The 26,908-nt window shown below is 34.9% G+C and overlaps 1 protein-coding gene across 1 annotated transcript; it reads right to left on the bottom strand.

Moving 5' to 3' along the window:
- Positions 1 to 26,908, bottom strand: atp6v1h (ATPase H+ transporting V1 subunit H). The gene is given in 15 exon segments (XM_032565847.1): positions 1 to 350; positions 7,562 to 7,675; positions 8,014 to 8,115; positions 10,160 to 10,272; positions 10,669 to 10,863; positions 14,309 to 14,501; positions 16,593 to 16,690; positions 17,642 to 17,701; positions 18,544 to 18,576; positions 18,578 to 18,649; positions 23,404 to 23,517; positions 23,800 to 23,889; positions 24,359 to 24,458; positions 25,662 to 25,810; positions 26,824 to 26,908. Coding segments are annotated over 14 exon segments (1,458 nt in total). The 5' UTR covers positions 25,766 to 25,810; positions 26,824 to 26,908; the 3' UTR covers positions 1 to 280.

Here is a 26,908-nt window from a genome sequence, read left to right as displayed (position 1 = left end):
ATCAAGTAAACGTCTTTATTGGAATTCATCGAATGTTTTACAAGTCAGACTTAAATATCTTGCAGTTTTGTACATCACAGACAGTCACCACACATCACTAAGCGGAGGTCACAACATCAAACGGCTAAATCAGTTCACATGGAGGATCACGTGAGGCGCGGCCAGACGAGGGAAGCACAAAGGTGGAGCTTTTAACTCATTTATTACAGGAAAGCTGATTACAGTGCAGTTCTAAACTCATCCACGCAACAACACACAAACACGAATGCAGATGAAGAGTTCAGCTCCGGGCTGCCACAGCCGGAGCCTGCTGTTGGTCAGAGGACTGCAGCTGTCTGCCAAGATACTCCCTGTAAAAGAAAAACAGTTACTTCTTATAAATCGTTCTCTTCCAATCAGTAAGAGCAGAAAATTGCAGCATAATTGTTACTTTTTGTAGAAAACAGTAAAACGTAAGTGGTTTTGATGAGTCAACCGGCAAGTTGCTTCATAATTCTACAAAGTGTTTATGTAAATATGAAAAGTGATCTTTGGTAAAATGAGCCTCCATTCTCTATCAAATTTTGGGTTTCACACAGAAAAACCAGAAATTATCTGATATTTTCCAGACACTCAGTTGTACTCGTTATTGAACGCTAAGTGCATGAAATCTCAAAGCCTACATCCCACCATGCCATTTATTAAGACCACAAAGACAAAAGGGAAAAGTTTGTGAAAAATAAGCTGTGCCCAAAAAAAACAAAGTCCTGATAAATGCAGGAAACAAAATGTTTTAGTGATATCGTTTTACCATGACTGTACAACGTTATTTTATATCAATTAACATTACATAAATAAGGTTTGAACTACACACAGACGGTTTGACATTACACAAAAACAGTAAAAAGTAAGTCATTTGTCTACAATAGTTTATGATATCTTCCTAAATAATCTTTAGGAAGATATTAAACCGTCTTTATTACGCCTACATTTCTGTATGTTCTCCGTATCTGTATTAGTGTGAGGTATTGAGTCAATCTTAAATGCTGTGTTTTTTTATTATCTACAAGTGGAAAATCATCATAATTAACAGAAATAGAGGCTTAAACAGAGTCTGTGTGCAGTTTAATCTGCATAATGTGTTTCACTTAGTGAATTGAGTTAATAAAATGAATGAACATTTAAATTTTTTAAAAATGACTGATGTGTGTGTGTGTGTGTTTGATGGACAGTCATTTCCATCTGAAAATACTGATATTATTTGCAGTCCAAGCCACTAATTTCTATCATCAACATTCAATTTTAAACTATCCTTTCAAGTTTTAATTGCCTTCAATTTATTTTTTATATAGGATTATTATAAACATTCTTTCTCTGGCAATAAACATAAAACCCTCAGGGGGGGCGAAGTCATAAGGAAAACAATTAACTGAACACTCTTCAGGTCTTCGTCTGAAATCTGTCCAGAAACACAGATTTCCAGTCAAAATTCCTGTCATCATTTAGCTTTTTTTTTTTTTTGCATTTGTGATTAATGAGCTCTACAGCCACTGATAAGAGAGTAATAATGTCCAACTATTGCTTGATTTAAGCGCATTTCATTTTTAATCTCTTCACTACCTCGGTGGAATTACGGCACTTATTATTCCTTAATAAGACAGCAGGTTTCAGTGGAGCTTCTCCCTCTTATTTGGACCCAGACGTTGTGCACAGCCCAGATATAATGACAGTATATTGAAAGGTCATAGCTTTTTCTCAGGCATCTCCTTGGCAGAAACACTTCAGATCATGACACTCACCTTATTAGAACCAGAAACATCAAGGGTCTTACAAGAGTCTAATAAAGGCTGTCCAGAACGTCTAATAGTAGGGAGTACTTTCTCTTCAGAAAAAAAATAATAAAATGCCCCACTCACACTATAATTACTCAATCTTTCTCTACAGAGTAGCAGCTCTTGTTGAATTTTCAAAGGAAGTAAATTTCTATTTTTACTGAATGGTACTTTCCTATAATTACATCAAATATGAATCACTGAGTGCAGTATGGAGCCATCTCGGTAAACAGCTAAATCTTTTCTGACAGAAACAAAGTGTGTTTTAGTGTTTTTGTCTTGTACTTCCTCTAAAATGCTGTTTATTTTAAGTCCTGCCGTCTTACACAACCCAATTAAAAGGATGAGTAATTATGACAAAGTTAGACACTTCACTAAGTTGGATGTAGGTAATGAAAAAAGTGTTTCCTGCAAACTTGAAAATCTACATTTCTTTCCAGAGCTCAAATCTCCCGTCGGAGGCTTGTGTTTTAGAGACTGTTGAAGCTAACGAACAATAAGCAGGCGTTTGTTTACGGAGCACTGAGTGCATTAATAAAGGAAGATGGAAATAACTGGGATATTAGAATGATTCATGAAGATGAGGTGCATTCAGATGTATGCTTTAGTAGATGCAGCACTGTGAAATGACTCAAGAAGGAGAAACATGCAAAAATTTCACACGTTTAAATTAAAGGGTGAATGAGGCCTTTCATATATTTTAATATGCGTACATTCATTTGCAGACTTCTACAGACTTAATAAAAAGTATCTGAAAAAATGTCAGTGAAAACTCTTCACTTATTCTTCAATTATTCTGTTGATAATGTATGTTATTGATTTTTAGATTGTATTGTTATTGTTTTTATGTAATTTGTTGTTGATGCATGTAACAGGTCTCCCTTTTAAATGAGACGAGTTTCTAGAGATTTTCCTGTACAAATAAGGGATTAATATTAGCAATAGTAATTTTTTGTTAGCCTTCTTGTAATAATTAACGGTTTCTGCCTTGTCAAGAACATTTTACTATTTTAAGATAACCTTAAGCAAGTAAAAACTGTAGTTTTCCCAATAATAATTTTATTTATCAGAAAAAGACTATTTTCCAAAACCAAAAACCCTGGGCTTTTTTCATATAAAATTTAACCGCCCCATAAGCCTCAGAACTGATTGAGAAGAAGCTTTAACCCACACTTCTTTAAAAAACTGTTTTAATTCAGAACTTTAGCGATAAATTCAGTCCTTGCCTCTTTGTTTTGATAAACTTCGCAGTCTGGTGGATTTGCTCTGAACCAGCTAATGAAAACGTACCAGATAAATATTTTTATCAACTTGCTTGAAAGGATGCAGCTTATCGAGTGCAGCTGACTGCGAAACAACTCCTAATGGGCTGATAACTAGCAAATATTTCAACTCCATTTAAATTATTTGGCATCAATGTCACAAACATTTGAATAGCTGTTTCTATATTTGAGATTAAGGCTCAGAAACCTCCCAGATAAATAGTCTGTGTGTATATGTAACAATCTATTTAATCTAGGATTATGGGGGAAAGTAGAACTATATAAAATAAAAGCTTTATTTATCAACTATCCGGTAATAATAGTTGATAAATTGAGCACTTTTAAAACTCCTTCACTGAAGATGTAATTTTTTGTGTAAAAGTAGTGTTACTTGATATTGAGAACATATGTACATGTAGTTAAAATTGTATAACAATTTTTAATTGCTATTAATCAACACACAATGTCCCCACCTTTAGCTTCTATTAAATGTGGGAATAAAAAGTTTATCCATCTTATTAAATATGTTGCAGATTAAGAGAGTGTCATGCTTGAAATACCAAATATTTTACACAGAAGAGTCTGAAAGCTAATTTTTCTGGAAGCTGCATATTTTCTTAATTTACCGGTCCAATTATGAAAAATAGATGCAAACACTGTCATTTGCAGAAGTTTTCCACTTTACTTGTCAACCTTCATCTACCATTTTTGACATCGTCTGCATATTCTTGTCTAGACTGTAAAGTGGGAGATTAACTTTAAACGCATGCATCCTTGAAACCCAGAACGAAGGTTAATTTAGACTTCCTGCATTTCTTTCACTGTCTGCCTCCCTAATACATGCAACACATATCACCACAAAATGTTGCACTTCGGTCTAATTACTAACACAAGGTGGAGGGCAGCTGAGGACAAGGACGGAGAGGCTGTCAATAGCTTTCAGGCTTCACAACAGTTCAAAACAGAGCCGATAGGCTAAAATGACATTCTTTCAAGATCGGGACATACATTAAAGAAAGCAACTTTTCAAAGCGGTGTAAAAGGCCACGGAGATAACCATGCACATATTCACTGTTGTCATGACAGCAAGAGGCTCAGATAAGTAAGGACGTGAAGAACTCCTCATGGAAACAATGAGGCAACCCACTCAAGGTGAAAGCGACTGAGGTGAGGCGCTTTGAAAATCTCTCGACACCGTGGTTCAATGAAACTTTGCTATTTACAAAATAATGATGATAAAAAAAGAAATTAACCTCCCCCCGAACGACTTCCTCATACATTTCTGTTTTCATTGAGTCAATCAGTGTAGGCAGCAGATCATTTGATGAGAACTTTGAGATGTGACACACCTCTCTGACTTTACAGGTCCTTACAAATATAAATAAAAACAGCAAGCTCAACAGCAAAACAGTGAGCATGAGTAACTTTCCTTTGTTATTGTTGTCTCAAACGCATTAGGAGAACACAAAAATCGCTGTACTACTGCGTCAGCACAGTATGTCAGCCTTTCAATAGCTCTCACAAGGGGAAGGCGTGGGTGAGTAATATCTCATTAAGAAGTCGACGTAAAAGAACGGATGAAAGTCGTCGGATGCGATACGACAAAAAGAAACAAGCTCTGTGCAACAAAATGTCCATTTTCATAGGCAATGTAATTAACTTTGCCATGGTATGAGGGACTGTGCTGAATTTTACATGAGTTTTCAAACCACACTCAGTGTGCACCAACAGCGGCTACTGTTTTGGACCTTTTTCTTCATTTAAAATTAAAATTGCCACCATCTTTGCATAACTCCACTGTTAGATTCATTTACTAGAGAAGGAAAACAAATCAAATATGACTAAAGAGCCAGACACGAGGTTCAATATGTACAAACATGATCATAGCGATTTTAAGCAATGCAAGAAATTCAAAATCGAGCACATATAAAGACCAATCTAATAACACTTATCTCTTTCTGTTAGAAAGATGTAATTACAGATAAAGTGCAAGTCAAATATATATAGATATCTAGTTGTTTTGGTGTGTAGGATAGTAGTTATAAGGTGGAAAGCACATCTTCCTTTGATCCAAAGCCTCGATTATAAAAATCCGTTTTTCTTTCCTCTCTGTAACCAAAACAAGACAGAAAGCCTTTTATGCCCCTGCTTATAAATTTCTACCCACATTTCTGTGATTACATTATTTGCAGGGGACATGACTTAGATGGGTAAGCTGCAAAAAGAGAAGCTCAAAGGACTCTGTTTTAGATAACAGATCCACACAAATACACACACACACACACAAAAAACATTTCCCTCGCCTTCTTGTTTTCGAGCAGTGCAGCGGGAAGTGAGCGTTTTGAAAATAAAAATACAAAGGGAGAGGTGGTGCAGCAGAAGCAAAATAAATCACAAAGGGTTTGGAATGGAGTTGGTGACAAATCTGGACAGGTGATCAACAGCTAAGACTTATGACAGCAGAGAGCTGGAGCAAACATTTGTGCTGATTCATTTGACCTTAAAGAGAAACATGGCAGTGTGTTGTGACAGACAAGTTTGGGGATGGAGCAAACCAACAAATATAAAACACATTCTTTAAGTGGGATATTGTGATCCTAAATATTTCAGTATTAGTTCACCTTTGATCGAAACATTCTACAAGATATTTCATAAGAAGGAAATGTAAATTTAACGTAGTAGAGTATCTCAGAAGGGAAAATCTCATCTCAGATCAAAATGCAAAACATTGGCATTGTGGTCTAAGGTGTTATGTATTTTTTTCTCTTCAAACTATTTTCATCTTCTTCTTATATCTTGTCACTTCTTGGCAAATTACATCTTTCCTTTAGGTTTAAACAATTTTTGAAGATGTCATGTAAAGTTTTTTGAATTCCTTTTGAATGCTTTCCCTATTACCAAATCTAATGTCTTTGTAGAGATACCTATTCAGATGAAAAAATAAAAAATACTAAATGACCTTAAGAGGGTTTTCATATAGTTTTCCATTATATTGGCATTTTTGAGTGGCAGAATTTTTAATAACACAAATAGTATTGATGTAAATAAGGAAAGGCATGAAAGGGAGACAGGTTTCATATTTGTCGTACAAATCACTACAAAGTGACACACAAAAAAGTCTTATGGGAAGAAGTTGTTGCAACAAAAGTAGGCCTCAAAGATTACCATGAAGCAAATTAAACGGAAATTGTATGACATGCCAAGAAATTCTGTGAGGTTGAACAAAGTTGCTCTTTTTTTGAGGTTTCAACCCATCTATCCTGGAAAGTGCTAAAACATTTTGCCACATGGACAAAAGTGCTTGAGGGCCAAAAAATTATACATTTCTTTTTGTATTAATAACTTCTTTTTGTTTTTTATTAAACCTCCCCCATTTTTTTAAAAACTTTTTTGTCTGCTCAATAAAAAAAATACACATGCTATGTTTTTGTTAAATGAACAGTATTGTTGAGGTAAAAAGGCATCTACAAATCATTGTACATCTAAATAATTAAAAAAGGGTTGTATTATTAAGAAAAAGTCATAAGGTTGGCAAATATTGTAGTGGGGGGAAGGGTGGACTGATTTTTGTTGTTATAGATGATTGCCAAATTTGGTGACCACACAAAATAATTTTAGTGGCTACAAACAGCCCACAAAATTAAAATTAAACCTTGTCCTAAAGCAACTGTTCTGTCAATGTGACATTGCCTCTGTTGCTGCCATACAAAATTGACTGTGAATATCAGAGAGGCTAAAAAATGTTTCCAATACAATTAAATCTCATTTTATAGTTCTTAAAGCAAAATTGGAATCGTCCATCATTGGTTGAAGCATAACTAGAGATCAGAAATCTGAAAAAAAGAAATCATGATTTATCAACTGATTTTTCTGCCAAGAAAGCATTTAAAAAGTATGAGGTCAAAATTTCACATGTATTCTGCTTTTGTCAGACAGCTTTCTTTTTCAGGTAGACAAAACACTTAAACATTTACTTTCGACCAATCTCACTGTTAAATGTGGTTTTAAACATATTGACTGAAACTATCTTCCACAGATGTTTTTAAAGAAAAATCACAAAATACTTTGAATAAATACTGCAACACTCTTATTTAAAAAGGAACATGATGACTCAGACCTAATGCTTTGAAAAATTGATGAAATGTTTCTCAGGTCTGAACAGGGAGCGACAGCCATTACTTAAATCTGTGTTATTTTTTTTGGACCTCCTGATTCTCCTCGGCAGAGATCTCCAACGACCTTACAGCATGTCAGACACACCACCGACCTTCAACCTAAACAAATGTCTAACCAAGCTGCGTAGGTGAAATCATTTATGAGAGTGAGATCAGGGCTTCGGTCATTTGTATGCAGATTGTAGCTGATGGGCTCTTCACCATCAGAAGGTTTGCTTCAGATAACATCTGAGGGTTCACTGAGGTTAGCGATCAACGTCAAACTAAAAAAAAAAGCATTTGTAAACCAATGTACTGATGGATTTGTTCATACCAGTTATGCACCATCAGTTTCTGCACAGCCAACAGGGCGTTGTAACGGACTAGTTGGTCTTCATGGTGCATGTGATTCATCACCAGCTGTTTTCCACCCAGCTGCTCAATCACCCTGAGATGGGAGATAATGGGAGAGAGCCTTTATAAACACAACGTGCCCGCTATTTTCATGTTTCAGGTCATTCAGTGGTCCATCATGTAATCTAATCCAGTCCAGCTGAAATTTTCTGTGTATCTTATAATGGGTCAGTGGCCTTGTGAAAGGACATAATGCTTATGAAAAGAAAAACAGTGCTGCATGATGCTTCCCACAATAAAGTACATGGTCTAACCAGAGAGAAACAAGGACATCCATGTAAAAGGAGTTTGCATCTGTACCGCTGCCGATCAGCTTAAAATTAATAGACCTGTCCTATTAATATGAATAGCTTGAATTGCTAAATTTCTTACCGTTTACCACGTGGATAATGTCGCACGTACTCTCCGATATCGTGAGCGGCCACGGCTATAACTTGAGGATCATCAGAGACTTCCAGCAGACGAGTCAAGATCCTTTTGAGAATGAGACACAAAAAGAGAAACTCCGATATAAAATTTTTTTCACCATGTGAGGATTGTTATTTTATACAGGATTTTGTCAAAATCAGAAACGTATGAACTCTAAAGCTAATGTCACTTTAAAACAGAGGCACTCCTAACCCATAAAGCTACTATAACACTCGAAGGTTCCCTAAAGCTTAAACCAAGAGAAATACTTGTGATAGTCAAGAAAAACACACAAAGAAAAAAGAAAGGCAATTTAATCTGATGTCTGGGCTGATTGCAGAGAGGGCAATGATGGGAAAGATGAGCAGATTAGAATTTTTACTAAATGTCAATAAGAGCATTGGGCTGTGTGACTGAAATAACAAGGAAAACAACCACAGATTGATTCTGTTTTATCTCTGGTGGCCCAAGTCCTCACACAGACACACACAAACTTGACAAACAAGATGCTGGTGTTAAAAGTATTACCAGAGACAGGTGTCAACAAAGAACAACTTGTCGGTTAAATGTTTTGAATTAGGACTCTGGCACACCTACAAGTGTTTTTTTAGGAGAAGAGGGTCGAGCAAAATACTTTTCCACAGAGCACAGGTGTTTAAGACTGGAGGAACGTGTTCAAACCTGTTACCGCAGCAGAAGGGTGTCAATTTACTTTTCAATTATGGTTTTCAACCTAACATTTTCAGTTTGTTTTTTTGATTAGAAATATTTTTAAGAAGTCAGACCAATCCAATTCTAGCGGTTGCTCCGCCTGAGATATTTAACACCCAGCTGCTGGCTTTTATATTAAGTTAGTGTTTGTTATTATCAGTGTGAATGCAGGTGGACAAAAACCAAGAAGCAAAGTTAAGCGTAGTTTTCTCAATTATATTTTTTTGCTTTGGTTTCGACTGCAATTGAAATTTCTTTTTCTAACCAAACTTTGATAAAAATAAAGATTTAAAGAAACCAGACTATAATAATAAAGCAGTGCATGGTAAATTAATTGATGAGATTTCAAAACTTGATGCAATAAAAATATTTTTATGTACAAAAAAGAAGACAGAAAGAGACAGAAAAAAAGATATTTTGGCCACTCAGTTATTTTCAACTCACTGATTTTAGCCTGGATGCCTAGAAGTCAGGTCACCAATGCTATACAAAGCTACAAGTATTGCTTTTAATATAAAGTGTCAGTGCTTTGCAAAGGTTAAACAATTCAGTAAAGTACACCAAAAGCACAAAGTTTACTTCAGTTACACCTCGAGTGAATGCGCAACAAATGCAGAATATATATGCAGTTCTTTATATCTGTTACTAACAGAACAACTGCATCACTGTTGAGCAGAACGACGTATTTTGTTGGTATTACTTCAAGATCACAAGCTGATTATTTTATCACAAAATGAGAATAATTAATTCTGTTATCCTGAATATTTTGTACAAAAATGATGAATTGGCCTTTCACGTCCAGATAATTAATTTGATAAGATCAAATAGAATTTACTTTTAATTAAACCTAGATTTCTGCATAGTAGCCAACATGAAAGAATCATTTCAAACAGGAATCTTCTGATCTTCAACTGATTCAAAAGGCAATTAAGTCTGCAATTTTAAAGGATACAAACGTTTAATTTCCCCCTCTTTGTGGGTACCCAAATAATAATAAAAAGAATACAAGAACCTCAATTATTAAAAGCTAAAAAAAGCATCTCCTGTTTTGCTGAAAATGAGGATTGTAGTTAGAGGAAGTCTAATTTATGGTGATCTTAGGTAGCAATAACTGAGATGGTTCAAACAAAATAATTTGTATAAAATGTATTAGGCACTTTTGAAATTTTGTATGATAACATGAGATTTTACTACCCATCTTAAAAATGAGGTTTTTTGCACGTGCTTCAAAAAAACTATTTTTTTGCACCACATTAAATAATATTTTCAGTCCTTATGTGACTGAACAGTCTGCACTTTAAGCAGTTTCACTCTTACTGCAGTTTCAAAAATAACAATGAATAAAGTTTCAGGCCAAGGATAAAATTTCTTTTCCAGTCATAGTAAGGGCTTCTCTTACTTGAGAAGCTCGTAGTTCTTCTCATTCAGGCGGACAGCGTTCTCACGCCAGAATTTCTCCGACTTGTGAACAGGACTCCATTCCAGGCGGCCGGATTTGAGCTCAGAGCTGTACTTCATCAAAGGAGCTTTCAATAAAAAATGTAAAAAAACACACACAAGACAAAGAACATTATTATAAAACAACAAGGAAAGAAAGTCTGTGAATTACCTTTCTTGTTTTTACTTTGTGAAACACAAAAGGTGCTTTTATTAAACCCCATTAGATCTGAAGAGGTGCAATGGCAGACAGAGATGATCTAAGCACGTTATCACTTCAGTATTCACAATTATTAAAGTGTTCAGCCTTTATAGTGTTGAATAATATAATGTCCATAATTCGGTTAAGCTAGGCGTCATCCACAATTGTAATTGTAGATGACTCTTAAAAAACATCTTTGGATTTTTTACATTGGAAAAGTAATTAAAACTAAAAATAAATGGTCACTGATTGCCTCCTTTTCATGAAACTGTGTCCACTGAGTACCTAAGATCCTGGACGCTCTCTCCCAGCCTCTCAAGCAGGAACTTAATGTCGTCGGTTATGTCCTCGTCGTCGTACTTCTGCTGCTCAAGATTTTCCAGCTGCTTCAGTACCTTGCACTGAATCATGGCCAAAGCGTATTCCTGACGAGTCTCCCTCTCCGCAGACTTCTCCAGCAGATTCTGTCAACAACAACGTAAGCAAAAGATCTATTCAGAAGTTTGTCAGGTATGGATTATCTCTGTCTGTTAACACGTTGAGAACTGATAACTTAAAGATCTGTTTTGTGGGACCCAATCAAATGTAATATTAACATAATATGACCATTTTTTTAATGCTTTATTTAAAAAAAAAGTAATAATCCAGCGTGTTAATAACTTAACAGACTGGATTTCAAAATGTTGAAATTGTAATAAACAGGCCGACGTTTATTTCAATTCAGTTTATTTCTAAAGTGTCAATTTCCAGCAAGTCAACTCAGAGTAATTTACAAAAAATAAGTATTAATTCACTGCCTTCTTTCATACTGAGTGAACATGCAGCAACAGGAGAAAGGAAAAACTCCAGTTTACAGGAAGAAACCTCCAGCAGAACCCGGTTCAGTACAAGCGGCCATCTGCCACGACTGACTGGGAGTTTCAAGACAAGCAGATACACAAAAAAGAAACGCAAGAACTGCCAGAAGCTACATCTGGTCTGCCAGAAGAACGCCACACCAGATGTACCTGCTATGAAGATAATTTTTATTAATTTACAAGTAATAATACCCACTGCTCTTATCACGCTAATCACTGATACAAGATTATTTTAAAATGCCAACTACTGTACATGATCAGAGATCAGATCTGTGTACAAACTATTTTGAATTTTGTTCATTCTTAAAGAGAAATCAGCTGAAATTATTATTGACAGCTAATCAGAGTCTGATCAGTGCATTTATAGTTTGGAGTATTTAGCAAACTGTAAATTAAACATCTTAGATTTCAGCATCGCCTTTATTCTGATATGCATAGTACAAAAACAGTTAAGAGTCAGTTATTAAGAGACGCTGGCATGGTCAGCTGCCGTCGTACCTGCTCCAAAACCTTTCTAGTATATAGTTATTTTAGTTTTTATCTTTTTAAATACATATTATTTGCTGTGTGAAAACTCTGCTTTCTCTTATTTTGTTTCTTTCCTTTGGCTGCAGGTACCAATAAATTTCACTGTGCTGTGTGTAACTGTGCATGTGACAAATAAACTAATCTAAGTTGGTAATTTTCTTTGTCTTATAATGGTACAATCATAAATCAAGGCACATAGTTTTTCTATTGTATTACTGATTCTAACGTCATTTATCACAAAAACAGACAAACCTTCTGCATGGATATTTCCTCTAGAGAAATTTTAAGTTGATTTAGGAAAACCGTATGTCAGACATAGAGTGAAAATTCAGTAATAAAGATTTTATGCATGTGCAGTCTTTCAATGTTAAATCAACATATAATGGATATGAATGTCTTAAACCAGCATTTAATGTGCAGTATTAAGATTGTGTGGGAAAGGAATAAAACAGAGTTAACCACTAATAAGGAACAATGTTAAAGAAATTTATAAAATTATTCTCAATTATAATTATTCTCAAAAAAATCTATAAAACTGAGAAAGTAAAATTTGCAACATTTTCTGCAAAATAAAAGAAGAAGAATTTTCTTAACTTGAAATAAAGACATTAAACAATTTATATTCCATCAGGCAGGTAGCGGAGTTGGTATACTGTTATTTAAAAAATATTTTTTAACCCACCAATAAAATAGCCATTTCTTACTTCTTGTCTATTGTGTTTAAAAAATGGAATTGTTTTTGTTTCGGACAAATGCACCTTACAGAAAACAAAAAATAATACACTTAAATTTAAATAAACTTGTTCTCACATAGTACTGACTGGGAGAGAAAGCTGCACTGACTCTGTAGTACAACGTTTGGTGATGTTTTCAAGGACGTCCAGATGGTGAGGATAATTTAAGTCCCTTTGCTCGTCCCATGTGGAGAGCAGAATCATTTGCATAATAAGGACATATGGGAAAACACAAACATGCAAAATACTGCTGATTATTCTTTAAAAGATTCCATTCGAATAAAAAAATGAGTGTTCTGCATGTTTACAGAAAATTTGCAGTAATACTTTGAGAGACCTTGAGTTTCAACAAATAAACTTCTTAATTGTTGCTAAACAGAGAAATTGTGTAGCTTCTTAGAAGGAAACAGTGGAAAGGAAGTTGGGCGGCTCAGGGGAAACCCACTTAAGACGAGTCTCTTCTCCCATGACCACTCGCCACTCACTTCTTTTAATTAGTTGTAACAAGCATTCTAACTCTACAAGAAACTTTTAAGAATGCCTGAAGGAAGAAACCCTTTCCTCTTGCAGAGGGATCATTAAATACTTAACTTTTTTGTCATTTTTTCTCTACTTTAAATACTGAATGAGTTCTGGGTAAGATTAATTAAAACAAAAACTAAAAGGAGATGGACAACAGATGAACATCTTAAATGGACAATGAGACAAAACATATATTCTGTACTCTACATTCTTTATCCACACTAATAAAGATCACAGCTATATTGAAACCAAACCTGATATTTTTCTAGATTTTGTAGAAATTTTGTATTGAAACCTACTCTCTCACAGAGTATTTTATTCCATTCAACCCTTGGTGCTAAATTAATTTCATTTAGTCAAAAAACAAGTGAAGGAAATACAGTTTAACATAAACAGACACATATCTGTCACAGATGAAAATGACTGAAACATTACAGCAACGGCAGTTTGAAGGAGAGGCCTAAAATGCGGAGTACTTTCCAGTAAATCAGGGTTTAAAAATCAGCTTGTTCTGGGCTCATGTTTCAAACATGTAATCAGTGCCATTTATCTCACCATTGTACTTGGACCAAGGTCACTCAGTCTGTCTGATGTTGGACAAAGTTGAGATACCGCTTGAAGCTTTTTCTTCTTAAAATCCTACTTCCTTCCTTACAATTTACTCAAAGTGAATTCTGAATAAGTTATCCTCTTGAAAACACTGATCATGTTTAGTGGACTGTCAGCTTGCACTTTACTTTCAAAAGATGAAATAAAGCAGGCTTGTCTCCCAGTAGATTTATACCACCAGTTTTCATTTTGCTATACCGGGTCAGGTAATTTTTCAGCTCATCTTTGTAATTTATCACCATTTGAAAAATGTTATTACTGAGCAATTTTATCCACTTAGAAGTGACTTTCCCTGCACATGATACACTTCAAGCAAGTATTTATTTCTACTTAAAATTCATTCCAACTACAATAAGAAAAATGTGTCACTTAAGATGAAAGTGTAACTCATCTTATCTGAGCAGGAAGGATAGGGTTTTACCTTGAAAACAACTGCTGACTAGAGCAGAAAATAAATCTGAAAATAATGAGTGAATACAATAAAATAAAAGAAAACATTAAAGCAACAAATATTCTAATTTGTGTCAAATATAAATGGCAAAGCAAAATAAAACCACAATCATGGGAACAGGTAAGCAGTAATCTTTGATTTTAAGTCTTTTTCCTAGAAATAGGAACATGTACAGGGACACAAAACCAGTGAAAAATTCACCACTGACCCTGAAGGCAGCCAGAATGATTCGAGTGACCTTCTCCTTCACAGACTCCTGAAGGATGTCAGACAGGGCGGGAACTACGTTGTAGCGCCTCAACTGTTCACAAAGTTGCGGACTGAAAGCCAGCAGCCATATACAGAAGATCATCTGGTACTGAAGCTGGAAGCCACACTTGTTGCTAAGCACTGCTGTGATGCTGCAACAGAAAAAAATGTATATAATTAAGTAAAAGATAAAACAAGTAAATAAAGCACAAAGTATGAGAAGAGGACTCACTTTTTTATCTAATGCCTGTTTACTCAGCCTGGCTTTCACAGCTGTGTACCTACATGTTGCACATCCATTATCTCTGATGATAGCTCAGAATAAAATATTCAAGTCTTCAAATAATGGACAAGTTGATTAAAATGCTCTGTACAGTACTGATGCTCACAACTAAACAACTTGTACATTTGCAGAAATGACTGTTAAGTGCAGAGATGTGGACCTTATCGATGCGCAACAATTAGCACACAAATTGTGTGGTGAGGCTGGATTTACAGCCCACTTCTAGGAACAGAGCATGGAGCCAGTTTGAAGATGCTGAGAATCATTGATCATTTCATTAGAACATAATCTTGAACCACAAGTTAAGACTGGTTTAATCACCTGGTTTAAAACATGTGTACACACCACAAGCAGAGAGTCACATTTACTGAAAAACATCATCATTAGCTCAGGTGTGAATTTAGAATATGTTGCTTTAACATATTCTAAAGTGGAGGGTATCAGTATTCCATTGAGAGTGCCGTGTTTTTAAGTGATATTATCACTTAAAAATATAATAATCTCACATTTTTATAATCTGATGTACCTTTAAAGTCATCAGGTTTTAAAGTGAAATCAGATGGTTTCACTTTAAAGACTGTAAATCTCAAGATCCCCGACCCATTTCCAGGGCAATTTTTAAATTTACGGACAATTCTACAGTAGTCAGATTTAAATATGGAACTCAAAAAAAATAAAACAAATACTGTGGATGGATGGACAGAGGGACTAATTGATCTTCCACCACAAGGACAGACATTAAAGTTTAGAAATACAGATATTTTTCCTTGTTCTGTTTTATTTTTCTGTTCTAGCTTCAAACCTGGAAAGTATTTAAATCAATTCTCTACATTTTCCACACTTTTCCAAAGTGTGTAGAGCCCCTGTAATCTTAAATAAATCCTGATGCAAAACTGTCAGTAATCAAATTAAGTCAAAGCACACAGTGTGTGTACTCACTTACCAAGTAATGGGTCAGCTTTCAGATATGAAACTAGCAAAGATTTAAAGTAGTAGCAAAGATTTAAAACAGCAAAATTATCCATCATACAGTTTATACAGTCCAACTATTAAAGTTTATAGTAATCAGAGTTTCTTCTAACTGTTTGAACAGTGTTGTAAAGTAGCACTCCTCCTGCCCCACTTGTCGCTGCACACTACCTCTCACCCAGGAAAAGAGACAGCTTCAACGCTTTACCCAAAAGATTCTAGTATTCTGCAAAAAATATAATTAAATAAATGTAACACTGTATTTTTTATTCAAGAATTGGTAGGTATAATTGTTGACTAGTATGAATAGTGTGATGCGGTTTTCAGTGTTATAATACCCAATAATAAGGAAAAATAATGTGAACAAAACCACAAACTGAACAGGATGCAAGTTCATTTAGCAGCCTGTTGTTATTTGTCTACTAATGTTTTTGGATGGAAAAATATGAACAGACGAGAAGAACTGAAGACTGAATATAGACGGAGTTAATTTAATTAGGAATTCAGAATGTGACTGAAAATCTAATTATAAGTAAAACACATTTTATTCCCTCTTTTCTTTCATACAATTTAAACTGTTTTAATCAAATTAGATTATATGAAATGTGTTGACACTCTACATGCTTTAGTCATGCTTAAATTAGACTTTAAAAAACCCCAACTAAATCTAGTTTAAAGGACTGGAGCTCGACATCACTCCAAATCAAAACAATATGTCTAGTTCTATAAGATAAGCTGTACAACTATGCCACACTGGGACTGTGTATATTCATAAATCATGTGCTGGGAATCAATCATTAAAGTAACAATTTCTAACATTAGTTACAATAATTAAATATGAAAATTCTTACCCTAATCAAAATTAGAGTACAAAAATGCAAACAAAAAACAAAGTAGCTCAAAATCAAACTTTACATGACCTCTAAATTATTTATAATATTTTGTATAAATGGTAAATAAATTGCTGCAACTTAAAAGAATTATTTCTCACCAGTTGACTCCATCAGCTTCGACCCAGGCAAACCTGTATTCATTGACTCTCAGCATCAGCTGAAGACAGCCAGCCACACACTGAACATACTGAGAACTCTGCAAAATACAAAGGCAAATCCAAAATCAAGCATGGAAAAGAGTTAGAGCTGCATAGTCAGGGGACTGAACAAATTGTTACACATTTAAGTGCAATTCCAAACATCAAATGGTTCATAAGCAGAAAGCACAGAAGAAGGCAACTTCAACCTTGCATTAGTGTCACGTATCAAACCAGAGGCAATGCACATGCAGGCAATAATACCAACACATGCTAAAAAAAATAAAAATATCACAGTAGAGTTACGATACAGAGCAAAAGTGGACAAAAAGGGTCCAATTAGACCTGAGTAAAATGTAAAGAAATATTAGAGTGCAGGAAGCTGAGGAAAAAATTAGATCACATTAATCAGTTAATTGAAAGAGGTAGAATAAAAGCAAAAGTCCAGCAAAGAGGTTCAGGCAGCAATGAAGACAGAATAGCAGAGGAGCAGACGTTACCTGGTTGAAAATGCAGAGGGGAAGGAAATGATAAGTTATTAGATAGCTTGCGTGGGCACATTTCTGAGCACACTTCTTAGAATAACTGCAATATGCTTGAAAAAGTATGGGATAAGAAATGGTGGGATGCCACGTCTGTGCAAATGTTACTTCAATTTCCTCTTGTTAGTCTAATATTCAGAGAAAGCTGTTTGTCATGCGCCTTCAACATTAGAGCGGAATTGGCTTCTGGCATGCATTTTTCATTTGGACTTTAAAGATCAACCTGTGGCAGCAAACACCATGCTGTCTAAAATGGAGACGTCGCTCTAATATTGCTCATGTCTCCACCCATCTAAAGCTGGTAATAAAAAACTGGAGTGCAACAACAGGATGGGTGAGAAAAGAGAAAGGGAGAGAATAGATGTGGAAGTCCAGCAGCAGCTAACGTATGCCAGCTTCAAACTCAGATGTTTGTCCTTTTCTTTCCGGGTGCTGAATTGACTGGAGATGCACTTTGCTCATACTCACTTCACTGGGGGAAATTGTTCCTGCTCCTGTGCCTGTTTCTGGACCTGAACCGTGTAGATTCTAATAAAAGATAGAAAACAATAGACAAAACTAAAATAAAATTTTTTAAAAAATATTGTGAGGCAAAAGAACCACACAACATGTGCATGACCAAAGACGAAAGTCAGGAACAGTAGAAGCTCAATGGTTCCTTTTGTGCCTGTTGAAAAAAAAATCAAATGCAATTTCAAGAAGCAAAATTAGTTTAAAAATCCTAATTTGAATGCAGATATCTGCCAAGGTAATGCAAGTGTTTAATATGCAGTCATTAGCCCATCTTCAAGAATAATGAGTCTGCTGAAATCAAATATGAATGAATACATTCAATTAATTTAGATAACGGTTTTACTTTAAATTCAACTCACAGGACAAAATGAAGAAGAAATGAATAGAGAGAAGAATTAGAAATGCCTACAGCCAGTAAACTAATTAGGAAGGGGGATAAATTGAAACTCTTTATGAGAAGAAAGAAACTAAACCTACAGGCTCACTAGCTTATATCTGAGAAATGAACAATTTGTTGTTAGGAAATAAAAGAAAACAAATCATTTTCAAAGACAGCTAAATCAATTTCAATTCTAATCAGGAACATAAGATTTTTTCATCCATAATGTCACACGATGATCCAAAAAGTGGACCATCACAACAACAGTCAGCTTCCAGATAATAGCAAGAATCATGTTTTTAATTGCAACACTTTGCAAAATGCATACACTATGCTGTGAATCTGAAACACAAAGAGAAATAAGAAATATTTCACAAAAAAATCAGCTTAACGTTTAGTTTCTAGTTATGACATTTGTTTCTAAGATGAAACCATCTCTAAATTTCTTTTTAAATCATATCATATTTGAGTTGCATACCTGTGAACTGAGTTGGCTTTTAATCCAGTTAAAAGTAGTAGTTCAGATCACTTCCCTCCATCAGATCTCGCCCCCAGGCAGCCAGCTTAGCGATGATCCTTGCAGCCTAAGATGGAGGATGGTAGTTTACATCAACTATTATTTCAACATCTACACCATGATTTTTGTAAAATGTATCAAAACATGAACTGGAAAAAAAAACAATGCATAGAGATTAAAAATCTATGAAAAAAAATGTACTCAGAAAAGTGTGTTGTGAATTTGTATTCATCCCCTTCAACCTGATACCCTTAAACAATAACTTATAAAACAATAACAAGAGCTTTGAATTTCTGAGAGAGCACTGTTCATAAAAATCTGTTGACAAGACGACTACCATATTTATTTGACATTCTAAGAAAACCATCAGTAGTCATGTTTGCAGTTTTCCACAAGATTGACATTGTTCAAAACCCTCATCCCCACAGTAAAACATGGTGGAAGAAGCATTGTTTTTGGTGGATATTTTTGGTGGAAGATGTGCTTCCCCATCTGTGCTGACTATTAATTGACTATCAATCAATAGTCAATAGCAAAAACGACTATTGATTGAGAGACATTGGAGGGCAATCCTGGAGGAAAAGACAAAGATAATGGCAATCCTAATCAAAGCATATTCATACAGTAGTATAGTCCAGTCAAGTAAACGCAAGCTGTAAATTAGATTGTAAATTTATTTTTAAAACTTTATTAATAGTTAAAACTAAAAACAAAAATAAAATCACTGTTCCTAGCACTTTTTCAAAGAGAAATAGACAAAAAGTTTCAGTCTGTACAGGTGCAGAGCTGGTAGAGACATTTAACAAAAGACAGAAAGTTGCAGCAAATGGTGTTTAAAAGATGGCTGCAAGTGGATGCCAAATGTTTCAGAAATGTATTAGTAAAAAAACAATTTCTTTCAAATTTCCATTTAAAAACAACTTTTTATTGATCTTTTAAAATACATCCCAAAATATCAAGTTTAGGTTTGTGGTTGTAACCTAAGATGTGAAAATGTTCAAGGGTGAATTAATACTTTTCAACAATCTCAACATTGAATGAATGTTATTAGTTAAAATGAAATAAATAGAAGCCATAGTGAGACTTAAGAATGCTACTAGGAAATAAAGTAATTTTGTGTTCATTGCTGTGTTTTCAAAGAAGCAGCATGATAAGAGTGACCTTATGAGAGTTTCAACACACAACAAGATAAAGTCTTCTATAAAGCATCTCTAATTGAAATTCCACAGGCATATACGTCAAAAAGATAAGCAAGCCAACGTCTGGGTGCACACAAGTGTTAATACAAGTTTTCTTTTAAAAGGCTTTTCAACAAAACTGTTCTAAAAAAAGATTATGGTAGAAACTCCATCTAAGGCAGGACTCACTGAGCCTCATGTCTCAAAACTCCATCATGGTAACACTTGACTGTGGCCCAAGATGAGACAGGAAGAAAAAAAAAAAAACAACTCTCCAATTTCCTTTTTGTCAAAGGGAGGCTGTATAGAAACAAGGTTGAAATTTAAAAGTAAGACTCAGCATGACACTTAGATTGGGTAAAGTGCTCTGTCACAGATCTGAGGTCACATTTTGCCCACCTGCTGGATACCATCTGGCTGCTCTTCGTAATTAGACAGTGTGTGTCGTGTCATAGTGCTATGTCTGCCATTAGATGGTCATTCTTGAATTGAAAAGGAGTGGCAGACAGGTCATTACCTTAATTGCTTGCTTTTCAGGAAAAAAGGAAGGCTGTTTTGTGAGGAATTATTGATGAATTTCTAAGATTAGTAACAGAAGCATCTGTTAAAGTGACTGGATGTGAAAAATGTGATGCAGTACACCAAGTTGGAGGTGAAAATGTGAGCCTTCTTTTACTATTTGGTACACAGTGATGACTCTTAACCTCCTGAGACCCTGCATCCTCATATGAGGACATTACATTTTTGTAAACACAGATGTAAATAATAACATTGATTGAATGGTCTTATCGTCACACAGATAGACCCAATGTCCTCGTCTGAGGACATTGGGTTTTGAGATAACCACTTATTGTAGAAAGCTAAAATGTCATTTTTAGGCTAATTGGGTCCTGATAAGGAGAAAATGTATATGCAAAAACAGACCCATTGTCCTCATATGAGGGCATTGGTTTTGACATAGTTCAAGAGCACATAGAAAGCTAAAATTTAATTTCAACTAAAATTAGGTCATACTAATCCCAAATAGTAAGGAGACATAAAAAATGCACATCAAACAAAAGCCCGGGTCTCAGGAGATTAATCATTTTGCTTCCTTTCCCAAAAACACAACATTGTGGTGAAGTTGTAAGGGCAAGCTATAGATAGCTCGTATCCCAACCTAATATGAATAAACACCATTTCACAGAGTTCAGGTAGAAAAATAAGCACGTTCAATGGGTGGAGCCATGCTATAGGAGAACAGAAAAGAAAGGGTTTTATAAGTGAAGAACATTAAGAAATTTACTGTGATACACAAGACGATGAAAAGTTCACAATTCACACAATCAAAATAGAGACGCATCAAGAAATTGGTTGGTGACAAGTATTCATTCTCCAAAGAGCTACCAATCAACGCTGACATTAATATTCCTTGTTGAAGAATTTATTACTGAGACTTAAGGCCACAACAATTCTGAATCCATCTAAAAATAGAAACTAAAATTTACTATTTTTCAATAAATGATAGTTTACCAGAATTTGACATGTGCATTTGTACAGTCTTGAACTAACAGTTGATGCATAATGAGCCCTGCAATAAAAAACAAAAAAGTCTGAAGGCTGGAAATACTAATCAGACTACATTCAATGACTAATTAAAACAAAATACTATGCTCAAGCATTTGCCTAGCCAAGGGGAACATCCAGCAGAGACAGAGTGAATTAACAAGAAATCATTATCTAATATAGGACAATCAACCAAATGCTGTACGATCCCTGCAGAGCTAAATGATGATTACTAACCAATCTGTTTTAGCCTGTCCTGTCTTACGGCAGAATATATCATGTATTTCTTTTCTTTTTACAGATTTCCAAATTATCTATTGCTGGCAATAGCAGCAATATTTAGCTTAAAAATGGGAACAAAGCAAACCATCATGTTATAAAAACCATTAAAAAAACAACCAAGAAACAGGTTAAAATTTGGAAAATTTTATACATAATATTTTATTTACTATTAAGCAGAGAACCCCAGAAATAGAGAAAGTTGTAAGGTTTTTACAGATTGCATATTTTACTTTTTATACCTTACTTTGTTTCTTTTCTTAAGTTATTTCTGAACAATTATTTCAAGCTGTCCTGCTGACAAAGGTTGCTGCTACTTGAAAAAGTGAATCACAAGAAACAGAGTATGCACCATTGTTCAACTAGATGCGTGTGTGAAGGTAACATGGCTGTTATAAAAGATTTTTCCTCTGCCAGCTTCTTATCCTTCAATCAAGTCTATTGCTGTTATCTTTTGCCAAACTTTACCACACACTCTTTGAGATTTACACACTACACCCAAATACATGAATCAATAGACGAGGTCACCACCATCTGTAGAGACACTCCTTCACCAAGGTTTTGATACAAACATGCCCTTTTATTTATTTCATACTGCAGACAGAAGTTGGTGTTGGGCGCTGTGACTGCTTTAATGCTTTGCAGCTTTCATATGCTGCAAAATGAAATGCTCCATGTTTTGGGAATTTTCTTAATTAAAGCACATTTTAATAATTTTTTGTTAATGTGTGAAGCAGTCTTGTACAAGACAGAAATACTCCCATAATACCCTGGACTACAATCTTCCAGTTCACTGCTGATTTTAAGCCAGAACCTTTTCATTAGCACCTTACCTGACTATAGCACTTACACTTTCTTCTTTAAACACGAGAATCAATACCAGTACATTATCAATTTGTAATATGATACAAATAACCCAACCAGAAACCCATTTTGACTTTAACTTAATTAATGTGTTGTTTTAATATTGCATGTTTTATCCAGAAGAAAGGACAGCACTTCTCTTAATGACAGACATTTACCAACTTCAAGGTACCAGCTTAAAGGTTTGTGTATCTATTAAATGTACCGGCCAACAGCTCAGAGATCAGAATCACTCAGGGCTGTACATCAGGAAAATGTACAGTAAAGTATCAGGAAAACATATATCTGAAAGCCGAACATTAAAACTGTTGACATCAGGTACAATTAAATCATGATTTAATGACTCCTTATTCTTTTTTAATCTTCATGAGTGGCTTGTAGTGTAACTTTGGGTTGCTTGGAATTTTCTTTGTGTAAAAAGAAACCAAACCTGTGGAAAAAGTTACAAGTTAACAAGCTAACCAACTGATTGGGACCAAAGTAAACTGGCTATAAGTGTGAAAATGCCCTGACTTGCCAAATATATAAGTGGCAAGCAGAGTGTGAATGAAAAGGTAGCAAGTCAAATATTGCATCGAAGTCATGCTTTGTGACTGCAATAAGGCTGATAATCCAATGGCAATTGAGATGCAGTAAAAAAAACTTTGTTTTTTTCTATTCCACTAATCCAACAAAAATAAGAACTCTCTAAATTTTACGTCTATAAATACATCAATCAACAACAATATTGTGAAGAACATCTTTTAAGTTTGATAAAAATCTAACTTTTTCTTTGATACGTTAATTGGGGTAATCTTCAAATTATTTCATTTTCTGGAGGAACTTTTAACAGCTACCTCTCGACAGCATGATTATTCTTGTTTTTGTGACATAGTTTTTAGAAAAAAAAGTAAGTCAAAAATTTGGAATCACAACCTAAAAGAAAACTTAAAAACTTGGTGCATCTCTAACTCACCATGTGGACAGTAAACAGATCCTGACGATTGAGCATTGGAAGGAAGTAGGACCAGGCTGTGTTTTTCGTCTTTTTGGCATAGTCAAAGAAGATGTTCACTCTCTGGTGGTTCTCCTAAAAAACAGTTGAAGTAAAATCTTGGATTAGTACTTGGACTGTAAATGTGTTGATGTATATCAAACTGACTGCATGGGAGAAACCACAATATCAGAATCATGTCAGTAAAACATTTTATTTGTAAAATAATTTATTTTAAAAGGGTAATTAAATTATAGAATGTGAAAATCAGCAAAAATAACTTTTTTTGTGCAAGTACCTTGAAAAACCTTCTAAACTTAACTTTGTTCACAAAATAAAATGGTACATGTCCAAAAGCGTGAGGTTGTATTTGTTTACCTGCAGAGTGTCATCAATCAGAGTCAAGATGTATTGGACTGTCTGCTCCTTGGAGATGTGGGCCATCAGGTTCAGAAATGTCTTTGCACACTGAAAATAAAAAAAACAAACCAAACCATGTGGGTTGTTGTTGTTTTTTAATGAACAGTCTTGTCTTGCTTTCATTTTTAATTAACAAACACCTTTGACTAGAGGCCAGAAACAAGGTAATAACAGTAAAAATCAAGATAATTTGTGGAGCAACACAATAGTGGGAATTCAGAGGGAGGGAGAGTTAGTGTGTGCACAAAATGAAAAATTGAAATGGGTATCTCCAAATTACAGCTTTTCAAAGGACTCAGTTTGAGACTTTTGTAAGACATTACAACTTTGCAATGCTACCAAAAACAGACCGTTCTAGAAAAGTTTATAATGTATGAAGGACTGAGTTAAAGTTTAGGCTGTAAACACATGTGCAACAAATCAGCCAAGTGTCTTCTGGTAGATTTTGAATAAACTAGAGACACAGAATGACCCTTATAAAATGAGAAGTACACTGCAATGTAGACAAACTGTTTACCTGGTGTCCCTCTTTGGTCAAAATGACTTGTTTCTCTTCAGAGTTGGCCTTTTCAAATTTCTTGATGAACTCACAGTCCTCTGTAGAGATCATCTGACTCCTACAAGCAACACAAATTAACAATAATGGCAATTTTTGAGAGCAGGGCTACAATAATGTTTTCAGATTGCCTTAGACATGTAATATCTGAACAAGAGTAACATCTGCAGGGAGAAAACAAAAACCTGTGATTTATTTTTGAGGCAGTTTTACAGCATGCATGCATGCCATTGACACATCCACTGTGACTGACTTTTCACAAGCAAGCTAGTTGAAAATGACAACGGCTGCTTGAGCAACAGAAATGACCATGTACATAAAATGCAGCCATATTGAGACAAAAACAAAGCGAGGTCAGAAATGGTATGTAGATACAGCAAAACAACAATTGAATCGGTCATGTAATTGGAGCTGAAATGGTAATCAATGGTTTATTGACTTAGAAATAATACTGTGGGTCAAATAAATCAGAGCTGTTAAACTGAAAGGTTAGAGTTAAAACAGGAAGTATAACTCAAGACAATGAATCACATTTGAGGAACAGCTGAAGAGCTACTGTTAGGCTATGAAAATACAACAAATCTCACCAAACATTAACAACTAATCACAGAAAGACTGCAAAAAGAGATTTTGGAGCAAATAAATGAGAAATACTGCTTATACAATAGGACTGATGACAAGTACAAAACTAATATCAAACAGACCACATGAAGACCTTATACAAACGTAAATGTTGACTACCTAAATAAGTACATTTGTGACACCACAACAATGGTGTCACAAATAGATATCTACCAATTGCATTTAGTTTCTAAACTCAAGTATGTGATGCATTTGCAGAGAGTACTTACAAAAGCTGAAAATTTATGAGCTTAGAACTAGACTTTATGCAAGTATCACTCTATTAAAATCGAGAATTTAGAATCATTTGTACAAATGCTGTGCTTGTCCATCAACAGAAGAACAGCTAACCTTGCACAATCCAGCCAGCAACAAGGCTATTAGACATTTACTATATTGAAAATGTAAATATATGCCTGTACAATATGGAAACAGGTAATTTATGTGTGAAGACATTTATTTCTTATTAATATGTTCTCACCAAGGGTTGAAATTAATTGCTCTTCTTCTTGACATATGTTTTTATTAACCAGCTGTTTCTTGCACATAACAATTTAAAAATAAATTGGACCACATTAAATTGTGCATTATAAGTATTGACTAATTTGAATTAGGACTTATGGGTTAAGTAGAGCTAACTTACTGAAGATAAGACTGCCAGTTGACCAGATTGGCCCGAACCTCAGCTGCCTTTGCAGCTATGATGTTGGTAGGGACAGCAGCGTCCACAGCGCCACGGATATCCATTTTGTCCTGAAGTCTTTACAGAGTATGTCTGGATAAAAACACAACCTGAGAAGAAAATAATTACTTCTAACACCATAGTATGAAAGACTGGAAATCACACACTTAACAACAGCAGAAGATATTCTCAGAATTTGAACAGGAGTAATATGTTCCCACCAAGAGCAGTGATTAATTGCTATTCTATCTGACACATGTTTTATTAAGCAGCTGCTTCTTGAACAGAAACATTGATAAGCAAAATTTAAAGTTAAAAAACTCTGACATACAGAATTTGATTAAAAGGTACATTAAAAAAACATAATATGGCTACAAAAATACAGAAAATAAATTCTATTTATGAAATGCATCAAAATAAAATTCCCCCTGCTACTTGTGGTCATACATTTCAAAGTCCAAAAATTAACATTATTCCCTCATTTAGTCGGATACATAAATTGGACTGATTTAAATTATGTGTTCAGATTAAGTCAAACACGATAGGTGTTTTGTTTTGGTTGTACAGCAAAACAAGCTGGAGTATTGAGTAGGAAGGTTATATGCTAATTTATGGAGCTCTTCCGCGAAACAGGGAGACTATATGTTGGCAAATTCAAACTACAGATAACTAGCGGAAAATAATAAATGACAGATCAAGTGTTATATATTTATCTAACTTACAGAGTTGAAGAAGCCTGCTAGCATTAGCTTGCTATCGTAGCTAACACAATGTCATTTACTAGTTGTGGTAGGTTTTACCGAGAACTGGGATAAAATTCCACAATACTCAGCCTCCAGCACTGTAATGTAAGAAGAGACTTTAACCGGATTTGTTCTGAACAAGTAAAAAGGCTTAATTCCGACCTTAACAATGACACAAAAACCGTTAGCTTGATTATAGCTAGAGACGAACAGCAGAGAAAACGAGAATGCTAACCCATTTGGCTAAATTAGCACCGACTGCATTCCACAAACTGTCCAGAAATAAAAGATGCTATACGTATAATGCAACAATACAGTATGAAAACATGTGTACTTCACACAATCACATTCAATAAAAAATATCCAGCGTCTTTACTTACAGCTGTTCCTCACTGCTATTCTGTGCTATGCTACGCTAACAGCTGACAACACGGCGTCACGACCTGTCATGTGACAGTCACTCAG

This window comes from Xiphophorus hellerii, chromosome 6 (assembly GCF_003331165.1).
Source record: "Xiphophorus hellerii strain 12219 chromosome 6, Xiphophorus_hellerii-4.1, whole genome shotgun sequence".
Taxonomy (NCBI): domain Eukaryota; kingdom Metazoa; phylum Chordata; class Actinopteri; order Cyprinodontiformes; family Poeciliidae; genus Xiphophorus; species Xiphophorus hellerii.
The sequence above is the reverse complement of the archived record's forward strand: the minus strand, read 5'-3'. Positions and strand labels throughout refer to the sequence as shown.